This window comes from Lolium rigidum, chromosome 6 (assembly GCF_022539505.1).
Source record: "Lolium rigidum isolate FL_2022 chromosome 6, APGP_CSIRO_Lrig_0.1, whole genome shotgun sequence".
Taxonomy (NCBI): domain Eukaryota; kingdom Viridiplantae; phylum Streptophyta; class Magnoliopsida; order Poales; family Poaceae; genus Lolium; species Lolium rigidum.
This window is the reverse complement of record NC_061513.1, coordinates 343,997,625-344,010,598: the sequence shown is the minus strand read 5'-3', so window position 1 is coordinate 344,010,598 and position 12,974 is coordinate 343,997,625. Positions and strand designations below refer to the sequence as shown.

The 12,974-nt window shown below is 43.1% G+C and overlaps 1 protein-coding gene across 1 annotated transcript; it reads left to right on the top strand.

Annotated features, from left to right (window-relative positions):
- Nucleotides 1-8,199: 8,199 nt before the first annotated feature.
- LOC124661584 (translation machinery-associated protein 22-like) lies at nucleotides 8,200-10,884 on the top strand. Its single transcript, XM_047199459.1, has 7 exons — nucleotides 8,200-8,377; nucleotides 8,483-8,566; nucleotides 8,673-8,737; nucleotides 9,089-9,170; nucleotides 9,439-9,506; nucleotides 9,598-9,681; nucleotides 10,484-10,884. Exons 1-7 carry the CDS (start codon nucleotides 8,215-8,217, stop codon nucleotides 10,538-10,540), a joined length of 603 nt encoding a protein of 200 aa, XP_047055415.1. The 5' UTR covers nucleotides 8,200-8,214; the 3' UTR covers nucleotides 10,541-10,884.
- The last annotated feature ends 2,090 nt before the right edge of the window (nucleotides 10,885-12,974 follow it).

Here is a 12,974-nt window from a genome sequence, read left to right as displayed (position 1 = left end):
GAGTTGTTTTGAGTTTGGTGTGGAGGAAGTTTTCAAGGGTCAAGAGAGGAGGATGATATACTACGATCAAGAAAAGTGAAAAGTCTAAGCTTGGGGATGCCCCGGTGGTTCATCCCTGCATATTTCAAGAAGACTCAAGCATCTAAGCTTGGGGATGCCCAAGGCATCCCCTTCTTCATCGACAAATTATCAGGTTCCTTCTCTTGAAACTATATTTTTATTCGGTCACATCTTATGTACTTTACTTGGAGCGTCTGTATGTTTCTTGTTTTTATTTTTGTTTGAATAAATACTTGTGTGGGAGAGAGACACGCTCCGCTGGTTCGTATGAACACATGTGTTCTTAGCTTTTAATGTTCATGGCGAAAGTTGAAACTGCTTCGTTAATTGTTATATGGTTGGAAACGGAAAATGCTACATGTAGTAATTGGTATGATGTCTTGAATAACTTGATACTTGGCAATTGTTGTGCTCTTGTTTAAGCTCTTGCATCATATACTTTGCACCTATTAGTGAAGAAATACATAGAGCTTGTTAAAATTTGGTTTGCATGAGTGGTTTCTCTAGAGTCTAGATATTTTCTAGTGAGGTGTTTGAACAACAAGGAAGACGATGTATAGTCATATAATGCTTGTAATATGTCTTTTATGTAAGTTTTGATGTACTAGTTTATGCTTGTGTTTGCTTCAAACAACCTTGCTAGCTTAAGCCTTGTATCGAGAGGGAATACTTCTCATGCATCCAAAATACTTGAGCCAACCACTATGCTATTTGTGTCCACCATACCTACCTACTACATGGTATTTCTCCGCCATTCCAAAGTAAATTGCTTGAAGTGCTACCTTTAAATTTCTATCCTCTACCTTTGCAATATATAGCTCATGGGACAAATAGCTTAAAAACTATTGTGGTATTGAATATGTACTTATGCACTTTATCTCTTATTAAGTTGCTTGTTGTGCGATAACCATGTTCCCGGGGACGCCATCAACTACTCTTTGTTGAATATCATGTGAGTTGCTATGCATGTTCGTCTTGTCTGAAGTAAGGGCGATCTACCACCTTATGGTTAGAGCGTGCATATTGTTAGAGAAGAACATTGGGCCGCTAACTAAAGCCATGATCCATGGTGTAAGTTTCAGTTTTGGACATATATCCTCAATCTCATATGAGAAAATTAATTGTTGCTACATGCTTATGCATAAAAGAGGAGTCCATTATCTGTTGTCTATGTTGTCCCGGTAAGGATGTCTAAGTTGAGAATAATCAATAGCGAGAAATCCAATGCGAGCTTTCTCCTTAGACCTTTGTACAGAGCGGCATAGAGGTACCCCTTTGTGACACTTGGTTAAAACATGTGCATTGCGATAATTCCGGTAGTCCAAGCTAATTAGGACAAGGTGCGGGCACTATTAGTATATTATGCATGAGGCTTGCAACTTGTAAGATATAATTTACATGATACATATGCTTTATTACTACCGTTGACAAAATTGTTTCTTGTTTTCAAAATAAAAGCTCTAGCACAAATATAGCAATCAATGCTTCCCTCTGCGAAGGGCCTTTCTTCTACTTTTATGTTGAGTCATTTTACCCATTTCTCTCTATCTTAGAAGCAAACACTCCTATTAACTGTGCATTGATTCTTACATACTTGCTTATTGCACTTGTTATATCGCTTTGCATTGACAACTATCCATAAGATATACATGTTACAAGTTGAAAGCAACCGCTGAAACTTAATCTTCCATTGTGTTGCTTCAATGTCTTTACTAAGAATTTATTGCTTTATGAGTAACTCTTATGCAAGACTCATTGATGCTTGTCTTGAAAGTACTATTCATGAAAAGTCTTTGCTATATGATTAATTGTTTACTCATTGCATTAACATTGCTTCGAATCGCTGCATTCATCTCATATGATTTACAATAGTATGATCAAGATTATGTTGGTAGCATGTCACTTCGGAAATTATCTTTTTATCGTTTACCTACTCGAGGACGAGTAGGAACTAAGCTTGGGGATGCTGATACGTCTCCAACGTATCTATAATTTCTGATGTTCCATGCTTGTTTTATGACAATACCTACATGTTTTGCTTGCACTTTATATCATATTATGGCATTTATTGGACTAACCTATTAACAAGATGCCACAGTGCCAGTTCTCGTTTATTATGTCTGTTTATTGCAGAAAAGGCCCAAAAACCAAAGTGCTCGGAAAAATCAAGAAAAATTACAGAAATTCTATTTCGCTGGAAGACTCACGGAGCCAGAAGGGCAAGCCAGGGGAAGGCCCAGGGCCTCCTCACCATAGGCCGGCGCGGCCTGGAGGGTGGTCACCCCACCCTATGGTGTCGTCGCCTCGGGACTCTTCCGACTCTGACTCTTCGCCTATTTAAGCTGTCGTGACCTAAAACTTCGACACCAATTGACGAAACTCCAGAAAGACTTCAGGGGCACCGCCACCGTCGCGAAACTCCAATTCGGGGACAGAACTCTGCTTCTAGGCACCTGTCGGGACGGGAATTGCCCCCGGAGCCATCTCCATCGCCGTCTTCACCGCCATCTTCACCGCCATTCTTGCCTCCATGATGAGGAGGGAGTAATCCACCCCGAGGCTGAGGGCTCCGTTGTAGCTATGTGGTTCATCTCTCTCCCATGTACCTCAATACAATAATCTCATGAGCTGCTTTACATGATTGAGATTCATATGAGTTTTGTATCACTATTCATCTATGTGCTACTCTAGTGATGTTATTAAAGTATTATATTCCTCCTGCACGGTGTAATGGTGACAGTGTGTGCATCCGTGTTAGTACTTGGCATAGGCTATGATTATGATCTCTTGTAGATTATGAAGTTAACTATTGCTATGATGGTATTGATGTGATCTATTCCTCCTACATAGTGTGAAGGTGACGAGTGTGCATGCTATGTTAGTACTTGGTTTAGTCGTGTTGATCTTTCATGCACTCTAAGGTTATTTAAATATGAACATTGAATTGTGGAGCTTGTTAACTCCGGCATTGAGGGTTTGTGTAATCCTACGCAATGGTGTTCATCATCCAACAAGAGTGTAGAGTATGCATTTATCTATTCTGTTATGTGATCAATGTTGAGAGTGTCCACTAGTGAAAGCATGATCCCTAGGCCTTGTTCCTAAATATCGCTATCGCTGCTTGTTTACCGTTGTTATCTTGCGTTACTATCGCTGCGTTACTACGCTTGTTTCATCGTCCCGGGCAAAGCACTTTTCACGGTGCCGTTGCTACTACTTATTCATACCACTTGTATTTCACTATCTCTTCGCCGAACTAGTGCACCTATTAGGTGTGTTGGGGACACAAGAGACTTCTTGCTTTGTGGTTGCAGGGGTTGCATGAGAGGGATATCTTTGACCTCTTCCTCCCCGAGATCGATAAACCTTGGGTGATCCACTTAAGGGAAACTTGCTGCTGTTCTACAAACCTCTGCTCTTGGAGGCCCAACACTGTCTACAAGAATAGAAGCTCCCGTAGACATCACTACGCCACTTGGTTCGTCGGCGGGATGGGTCACCGAGCTGTGATTGCAGATCTTCCTCCACAGCCCTAAGGTGTGGGGGAAGTAGATACTCCCCGGAGCCGTAGCTGCCGAGGAACGGCGAGGCCTCTCTGGCCGGAGATAGCGGCAGCAGAACACGCCGACGCTTGTGAACCGCCGCAGATCGAGCTTCAAGGTATCCCAGTGCTGCCGAACCTCTGCTCTCTGCACCTCCTCTCCTCTAGATCTCCCCTCGCCACCATGGCCGTCCAGAGGAAGAAGAGAGGAAGGATGCCGAAGGGCAGAGGCAAGAACAGCCCGCTTCCAAGCTGGCTTGGGCGAGCAAGAACCACAACCCCACCTCCCCTCGCCTCCATGGCCGGCCAGAGATGGAGCTGCCGCTCGGAACGCCGTCGCCGGAACAACCGCTGCTGTACACTCCCAGATCCCCCCGCCACCTCGGCCGGCCAGAGAGGGAGATACAACAGAAGAAGACTGAACCTGCAAAAGGAAGCTTCCAGCGAAGTTATTCAGGCGTGCAGTGGCCTCCGCCGCCGTTCCCAGCTCCGACCATGGGAGCTGAGCCAAGAGGAGGAAGAACCCTAGCCTCCAGATCTCGCCGAGCAGATCCAGAGCTGCACCTAAACTACTGGCATCTAGCCAAAATCTAACCCTACTATCTACAGAGAAGAGCCCGGCGCCGCCCCTCCGCCTCCCTCGACCGGCAACGCCGGCGAGGTCGGCTTCGGTTTGGCCCGGGGAGGATAAGCTCTCCCTCAGGTACTGTATCAAGGATAGAGACGAGAGGGGGGGAAATGAGCGGTCGTATCGGCCACGACTTGTGTGTGCTTGTGAAAGACGTGGTTGATGGCAAGGAGGATATGGTGGAACTAATTATAGGCCACCGCGCGCTCTACCAGGCCAAATCAGGTTCGGCCAGCCCGACTAGGCCCAATCAGGTTTAGCCAGCCCTAGGCCGCAATTTTTAAATTATTTTTAAAAGCACACAAAATTTATGAAATTAAATAAATTAATACAGTCATTTAAAAAACGCCTCTATCCATAAGCAAACATTTCCTTCCTACGTACATCAGGTTGAATAGAAAAGTTCACGTACACATCAATTATTACTATTTTCTTTGGACTCACAATTACTAACTACTTGAATGGCCAATTAGTGCAAGTTCACAACTAAACACCCACAACGAGGCCACGACCGACAAGTGCTAGATGGTCATTAGGTTAGCCATAGTGGTAAATATTATGTAGTAGTATCATGCATATGATACTTGTGTATGATATTATCTCTATAACTGTTAGTATCATGAAGTAGTACCATAGTAATGCTATATTTATTGCTTTTTAGAATCTCAATGTAAATTTCACAACATTTGTTTAGCATTAACTTTTCTCGTGACATGCGCTATGATACAGTATCCACCTATGTTACTCCGTACTCTAATTTTTTCTCTCCTCCGTAATTAACTGCCATATTAGCATTTTATAGAACGAATGTGCATAATAATAGCTATAATACTGACACTATGGCTAGCCTTACGACGGATACATCAAAGTCAAAACCCCGTACAGACTAAGACACGACATAACCGATGTAAACACTGCCAACTTAAGGCCAGAATGAGACACGACATAAACGATCGAAATCACAGCCATCGGGACAAAGAATATCTAGCCTTGCAAAGAAAGGGCAGAACAAAGCCGCACCATCTTAAGAAAATACGTACAGAACACTGGTGAGAAGTGCACGCACGGATGTTAGACCGCACACCTGCCGCCGCACTACCACACGAGTCGCTGGCTCGATGCAACCCGCAGCCTTGTTATTTTAATGGAAGAAAAGTAACGATGCCCCACTATGCCACTGGATAACCTCCTTTGATTTCTTAGCATACTCTTATTTTGGACGAGCTAGGCATTCTTCGATGAGTTATCCCTTAGCATGATATTCTAGGTAGAGGTTTATTTTAAAAAAAACGAACATTCTAATGCATTGAGTTTAAAAGTTGTGTATATAAAGAAGCTTGCACTATTGATTTTGTGCCCATGTGGGTATATGATTGAGCTAGATTTTATTTCCTATGACTGTCTGAGTTGTATTTTAGCTAGGATAAAAAAAATAGTCAATTTCATCATTAACTACGGTGTCACATCAACATCTTACCTATGATATCTCGTTAACAGATAATGGTCAAGCCATTCCTAGAAACCCATAGTCTAGAGATAGACTGCTCCTTTCTTATTATGTACATTGATGACAAAAATGTTGGAGAGGTCGAAGTTGCAATTAGAAAAGGCCTCGCCGGTATTTCCCCTCCAAATTAGGAGCCAGTATTTCCCCTCCAATTTAGGTCAAAAGGACCCAACGGAGTTTGGTTGAGGTCGACCGGATGCTCAACGTGTCGAGGCCACCCATGGCGCGGTTCGAATTGTCTATCACACAATGGTGGGCCCTAGGAGCCTTGAGATTCTTCTGGCCTCCAGTTGTCTAGACTTCTTCATCTTTTTCTGAAAGGTTTCTCGATGTACAAAATACAAAATTTAAGGGTTTCATGTACGAGAGTTAGGCACCAAAATATTACTCCCTCCGTCCCAAAAGATAAAGAGTCTAAATTTTGTTGGTCAACAACTTATAACTTTTACTATGATTTGGATTTATAATATGTCTATAAAATTTGTATAAATATATATATGAAATGAAAGAGATTTGCAAGACGAAATGCAACAATACCATTAATGCATTCTAATATAATTTAATTTCGCATATATATTAGTGGTCAAAGTAGTTATGCATCAAAGACCATGCAGAAAAAAGCTTGCCTTATTCTTTTCGATGGCGCGTGCCTTATATTTTGGACTGATGGAGTAGGATTTTATGAGAAAATACCATAAATCATTAAAAACAATGGCGGTAACTTCTAATGTGTAGCACATACGTTGGATATTAAAATAACAAATTTCAAAATGCATAGATACTTTTCGGACATATCAGAGCTCCCCCTTTTCTTAGGCTTTACGCTTTAGTTTTTCTTTTCGTTCATTTCTTTTTTTGTTTCTTTCTTTCTTCTTTCTTTTTTAATTTTTTTGTTATGATTTTTTGTTTTTAAATCATGCAATACATTATTATGTAAATGTGATCATTTTTTACTTCGAAATAATTATTTCTAATAGATTGAACACTTTTTTTGTTTGATATGAACATCTTTCAATTATATGATCATTATTTTTAAATGCAACGCCAAAACTTATTTCATTCTCCATGTAATTTTTTTGCGATTTCCTAAATATTTTATAATGAACATTCTTTATTTGTTTTCATGATTTATACGAAGAAACTTGCCGTGTTTATGGACATCCTATGGGGTACGTGTAAAAAAAACGCTCAAGCCATTTTAACGTTATTTGGCGCAACAGACGTTGAATATGAACCCTTTGCGATGCCCTAATTAAGGAGGGGAGCCCCTATTTCCTGGTCTTAGCGGGAGCGAACTCGTTGCTCCTCGCAAGGCGTATCCTCATGGGCAACACCATATGCAACCCAACAAAAGGTACACCTTTTTTTTCTTGGGGAATGATGACCGCTTTTCATTATACATTTTAATAAATGTTTAAATATATATATACTTTGTATTTATTTATAAATATAGTTTATTCATTAAAAAAATTGAAGTCATGAACATTATTTGGAATCTTGTGAATATTTTTTGAACCAACGAATATTTTAGAAATGCCATGAAAGTTTTATAACATTGCAATAGTATATATTGAACCGCGTGATCATTTTTCAAACCATAGTCTGAAATATTTTTTATTTTTTTGAAAAACGTGAGAGTATATTTTGAACACTGCTAACATTTTTTGTAAATCACGAATATTCTAAATAAGAGCATTTATCTTAGTTAAACGGATTTTAAATGAAAACGTTAATCTCATTTGAACAATTTTAAAAACATTAATCTCATTTGAAAAAATTTAAAAACATTTATCTTATTTAAATGACTTTTAAATACAAATGTTTATGCCATGAAAAAACTAGTAATAATCGCTTTTTTCCACAACATGTACATTTTTAAAATATAAAAACGGAGTAATACACAACGAGAAAGAAAATTGAAAAACAGAAATAACAAGGGAATAACAAGGAAAAAGAAGGAAAAAATAAAACAAAAATATATAGCAATAAAATACAGAATATGAATATAAATATAAAATAGGAGAAAAAGTAAGATGGAAAAGGAAAGCACAAAAGAAAATCAAGGAAAGAGTGCAAACATAAATCACCCGAATAGACCTTATTGGGCCGGCCCAGTGCGCCTGGCAAGGTCCGCAGAGCGCATTCCGGTCTGCATTGGGCGGCAAATAGAATTTGGTCGTAACCACAGCGACAAGTTGTGTAAGCACGGGCCTAGAACATCTGAAGCCCATCTTATCCCAAAGCAAATTTAGGGCCTCTCAGCCCAAAACCCAGCTACTCAGTCGCCAGTTTCCCTTTCTCCCTCACGCTTTTCCGAAAGGAAGAGAAAATCGCAATCCAAATCCGTGTGAGCAGAACCAAATCCACCACGAGCACGAGCCCTAGGGCAACCCAGATTCGCGCAGCCCACCTCGTAGCCGAGCATTCCGCCTCAGATCAGATCGGATCGAATCAGGAGGAAGCGGCGGCGGCGGCGAGATGGCGGCCGACAAACTGGCTCCGGTGAAGGTGAACTACTGCGGCGTCTGCGGCCTCCCCGCCGAGTACTGCGAGTTCGGGCCCGACTTCGAGCGCTGCAAGCCCTGGCTCCGCGCGCACGCGCCCGGCGTCTACCCGGAGGAACTCGTCGCCTCCTCCTCCGGTTCGCCTCGCTGACCTAACTGCCTGGCTTATTATCCTGTTGCATGCTTTTGTTTGCGTTATCGACTTCTAACGCTGCGTGTGGTTGATCCGTTTTGGCGTCAAGGCGGAGGCGAGAAGGACGTTGACAAGGTTGGCGAGCGCCTCCAAGGCGTCGGTATCTCCACCGCCGACGGCTCCTCCAGCACAGGTTGGCATGAGCTCGTATTGTTGTACTCTTAGGGAGTGGCGAGTGTGGATGTGAATCTTCTATATAGGACGAATTTGGTCAAAATTGATGTTTGCTGTGTTTGCAGGGGGTGCTTCGGCATCTAAGCAGGAAGAGGTGAAACGACTGCCTGGTGGTAAACTCAAGAAAAAGGTTGGTTCCCTTGCATACTTTCCACGGTTCACTTACAAGCTGTCTAACTTCACTCCTAGATAGGACGTACCCAGTGCTGAGAGCTCCCGCACTGTGCGGGGTCTGGGGAAGGTGTTAGTGGCAAGCCTTATGTTAGTCTGAAATTGAGGAATTGCTTGTGACGATTTGGCCAGTCCAGCTTTTGAGGCAATCTCATGTTTGACTTTAGGACTAGTTAGTTTAGTATGTGATCTTGTGATGTGCCCATGTTATGCTCAATCACTGTTGTATTAATGTCTTTCTTTGAGCTTGGGCAAGTTTAAATCTACGTATGCAATATATTGGTGGATGATGCTCCCTTTGTATGTATAGGACAAGCAAGAGGTTATTATTGAGAAGATTGTCCGCAACAAGCGCAAATGTGTTACCGTGGTCAAAGGCCTTGAATTGTTTGGTGAGTGCTGTTGATAAGCCTTCTTATATTGCTTACAAGTCAAATGGGTGTGTGCTAACTGTTTGAAGTTACTGAAGTAAACAGAATGAATATGGATTTATTTAAAACTCTGCAGAAGAGATTGTTCATTAGTGAAGTGTTTGCTACTACTCTGATCCATAATAATTGTCAGGGTTTTAGCTCAAATTTGAACAAACCCCCGACACTTATTATGGTTCGGAGGGAGTATTAAGGGTGGTCGTAGTTTAATGGATCATGTTGATTTTAGGTGTAAAGCTGAGTGATGCTTCAAAGAAGCTCGGGAAGAAATTTGCTACTGGAGCTTCTGTTGTTAAGGTATATTAGTAATATCTATTAGATTGTAAAGGCTTTGGATGTTCATTAGTAGTGCTTTGCTTAATCGTCTATGCTGTAATGTGTTTCCCAGGGCCCAACCGAGAAGGAGCAAATTGATGTCCAAGGGGACATATCATATGATGTTGTAGAGTTCATTACAGATACATGGCCCGACGTAATTTATCCATCATCTCTTCATCATTTTATCATGGATTATGTTTTCTCTATGCTTTTGTAGATGGTAGCTTTCTGATACGTTATGAACTTCTGAATTTTAATTCGGTTTCACAAGAACACTTGAAAATAACAGCTTATTATCTTATCTAATGCAACAAAATCAAGCTACTGTACTTCCAGACCAAGAAAGTGGAAATATAGTACTCCCTCCTCTCCATAACATACGATGTTATTACAGCCTGATTGGTTGTAATAACATCTTATATTACGGGATGGAGGGAATAGTACTTAGTTACTCCCTGCTTTGTATAGGAGTGGAGTACCATGGTAGCTTTTTGGTGATCTTGCTACCAGTCACTGTTATTATGGATAATATAGTGTAGATTTATCATTTCGGCCCAATGATGTACTCTGCATTTGTCATACTTTACTGAGATGGTTAAAGCCTTTTAAGGTAGGAACTAATGAGCCTATCTCCATATGGTTCAGCACTTCAACTCATGTCCTCAAGTCAAACAATCGCTTAGTCTTCATCAATTTCTGATATAGGTTTCCTTTCTAACGAGATATGCCTGTCTATTTTAAATCTCAGTCAGTAATTCATTCAAACTTTAGGCTACGAAGGAGTACAATCTGATGTTACACCTTTACACTGCAATACTTATTTGAACGATATTTGAGTTCAGCAGCTATCACCTTAATCTCATTACTGTAGCTGCTATATTTTGTTAATATTGATGTCTTCATGGAAGGTAGTATAGTGATATTCATTCGTTGTTCATTGCTTTTTTATTTTCTAGGTACCTGAATCGGCCATATATTTCATTGAAGATGGAAGGAAGGTCGCTGCTGCTTAAATCTTATATGGTTTAGAAGCCAAAGCACCAGTGGAGTTACAGATATAGTGGAAATATAAGGAAAGAGATGGCTATCAGTGTTAAGGCATGTCTGGACATGAGTTGATCTCTTATCTCCTAAAGACACAACTCTTTATAATTTCTGAGCTAAGTTCACATGTGGTGTTTTACCTACCACTGGAAATCTGGCACCATGCCACCGTGTATGAAATTTGTTTAAGAGTTGAGTTTGTACAAGCGAGTATTATGGTATCCATAATCCATTTGAAGCTGCATTGTTAAGAAATTAGAGTTTCAGACCAATTTAGTGCAATCAATTTCCTAACATGCAGAGTTGAGTGCAATAGCAGTGCATCAACATTTTCTACTTTCAAAGAAATAATATGATGTTCTTGCTTACATTTTTGTTTTGTTTTATTACATCTAGCGTTTCAGTAAGATGGACCTGAATGATGTACATTACCAATTGGCAACTGAACCCCGCCATTAGTGAGGTGATGAGTCTCTTAGAGCATCTCCACCGTTGCCTCCCAAATAGGCGCCGGAATTGCCGTCTGGGAGAGCACCGGCAGAGCATCCTCTATTTTGGGATGCTGCTCCCACACTGGTGGCGCCCCCGTAGGCTAGCCCCGATAGAAATTGATAGAAATTTAAACTTGAGATGATATTAAAAACTGAAATTCATACGGAATTTATACAAAGTTACTCGAATTTAAACCTAAATAAAATTTAAACTTAACCTCAATCTACTGGGGCTGTACGTTGGGGCGCGTGACGGGCCTGCCTCGGCGTCGTTCTTCCCCTTTGCCGCATGCATCTGTGCCCACCTCTAGGCCCTTGCTTCGCGCATCTGGCGGTGGAGCATGGCGGCCAGCGCCGCTGTCCCCGCGCTGCCAGCCTTTGCCGAGAAGCCTAGGAGGCGTCCCGCCTCCTCCGTGGCCACTCGGTGGCGCGAGATCTCGAGGGCGTGCACGAGCTTCTCCTCCTTCAACCTCCGGAATTGCTGCACGGTCAACGACGCCAGGATCGCCGCCTGCTCTGGGTCGTCGGGGGCCCGCGGCTGCTCGCCCCACTGCGCCGCCTCCTCCGCCGCCTCAGCTTATGCGTCTGCGACGTTGGTGTCGTCCCACACCGCGAACCGTGGGTCGACTGCGCCGTCGGAGCTGTAGTCGGCGTCGGGCTGCGGCTCCGGCCCCGGTGGTGGTTGAGGCGCCGCAAGCAGTGCGTGGCCGTTGAGGCCAAGCATGGAGTACGTCATGCGGAGACAGCGCGACATTTTTGAGGTGGAGAGGAGAGACTAGCGCGGCGGCGGTGGTGGAGACGAGAGAGGACAACGCGGCTACGGTGGTGGAGATGAGAGGATATCACCATGGCGGTGGACGGCGTCGGTACTAATAGGAGTGCAAACTACCCGCATTTACGGCAGCGTAGGCGAGTGGACGCCGTGTAGCCAGTCGCCGCCCTCGTCGCCGCCTCGATTTCCGCGCGGGAGACCATTAAACGTCGACGACCAACCTTCGCACGTCGCTTCCGATGCGAACCGTCGCGTCCTCTCGCTGACAAGGCGGCCCCACCCGCGAAAACCGTTGTGCCGCGAGGTGCCGGCGCGCCCAATCCGCGCCCTTCACGAAGGGGTTGGCATGGGGTTGCCGGCGCTTCTATTAGGCTCGAAAAACCGCCGCCGCTATTTGGGACGCTTCGGTGCAAACCCATTTTCGATGTCGTCCCTAAAATGTTATCGGACCACTATCAGGGCAGCCGGTGGAGATGCTCTTAGCACTCCATGCAGACAGAAATCTTGATGCCCAGTAAGCTGTATTACAGAAAAGATTGTTTAGTCTTATTTTGTTATTTCGACCAATAATGTGTATTATTGTTTGTCCGGTTAGATATGTCTAGTTTACTGATTATTTGACCTACTTCGTAGCTACTTTTATGGCCAATTGTTTCAGTTATAAAATGAGCTTCCTAACTTGATTGCTTTGCCGACATCCTTGCCACAAGATGCAACAAGTTCAGAAACAAAGGAAAATATATTCCTGTATCTCTTCAGGTCTGCCCGAATCCTGAACCATGTGATGTGTGCAGTTGGATATACGCGTATCACACCCATCTTGCTGGCTGATACCAGCGTGTTGGATCGATCCAAGCGGGATGATGTATGGCGTCGTCGGCCGCAGTGAAATCCTCTGGCCAGCAGTATATGGGAGCGGCGGTCCTGCGTGACCCTCTGTCGGTGCTGTGTACTTCCTGCCCCGGATTGGTGCTGCGCTTCCGGTCATGTTTTGTTCCGGCGCTTTTGTTGATCACGCGACCACGCGTGTGCCCTTGGAATCTTGTACTGCTACCTTTTCTTTCTCTTTGACATGATCCCGTGCTAGTGCGCTACTGCTACTTTAATAGTATCATCATCCATGGCTTAGCTAGAATAGTT

Coding starts and splice junctions, on each gene's coding strand:
- LOC124661584 (XM_047199459.1), top strand. CDS start 8,215: ATGGCGGCCGACAAACTGGCTCCGGTGAAGGTGAACTACTGCGGCGTC. Junction 8,378..8,482: donor ACTCGTCGCCTCCTCCTCCG/GTTCGCCTCGCT, acceptor TTTGGCGTCAAG/GCGGAGGCGAGAAGGACGTT. Junction 8,567..8,672: donor CGACGGCTCCTCCAGCACAG/GTTGGCATGAGC, acceptor CTGTGTTTGCAG/GGGGTGCTTCGGCATCTAAG.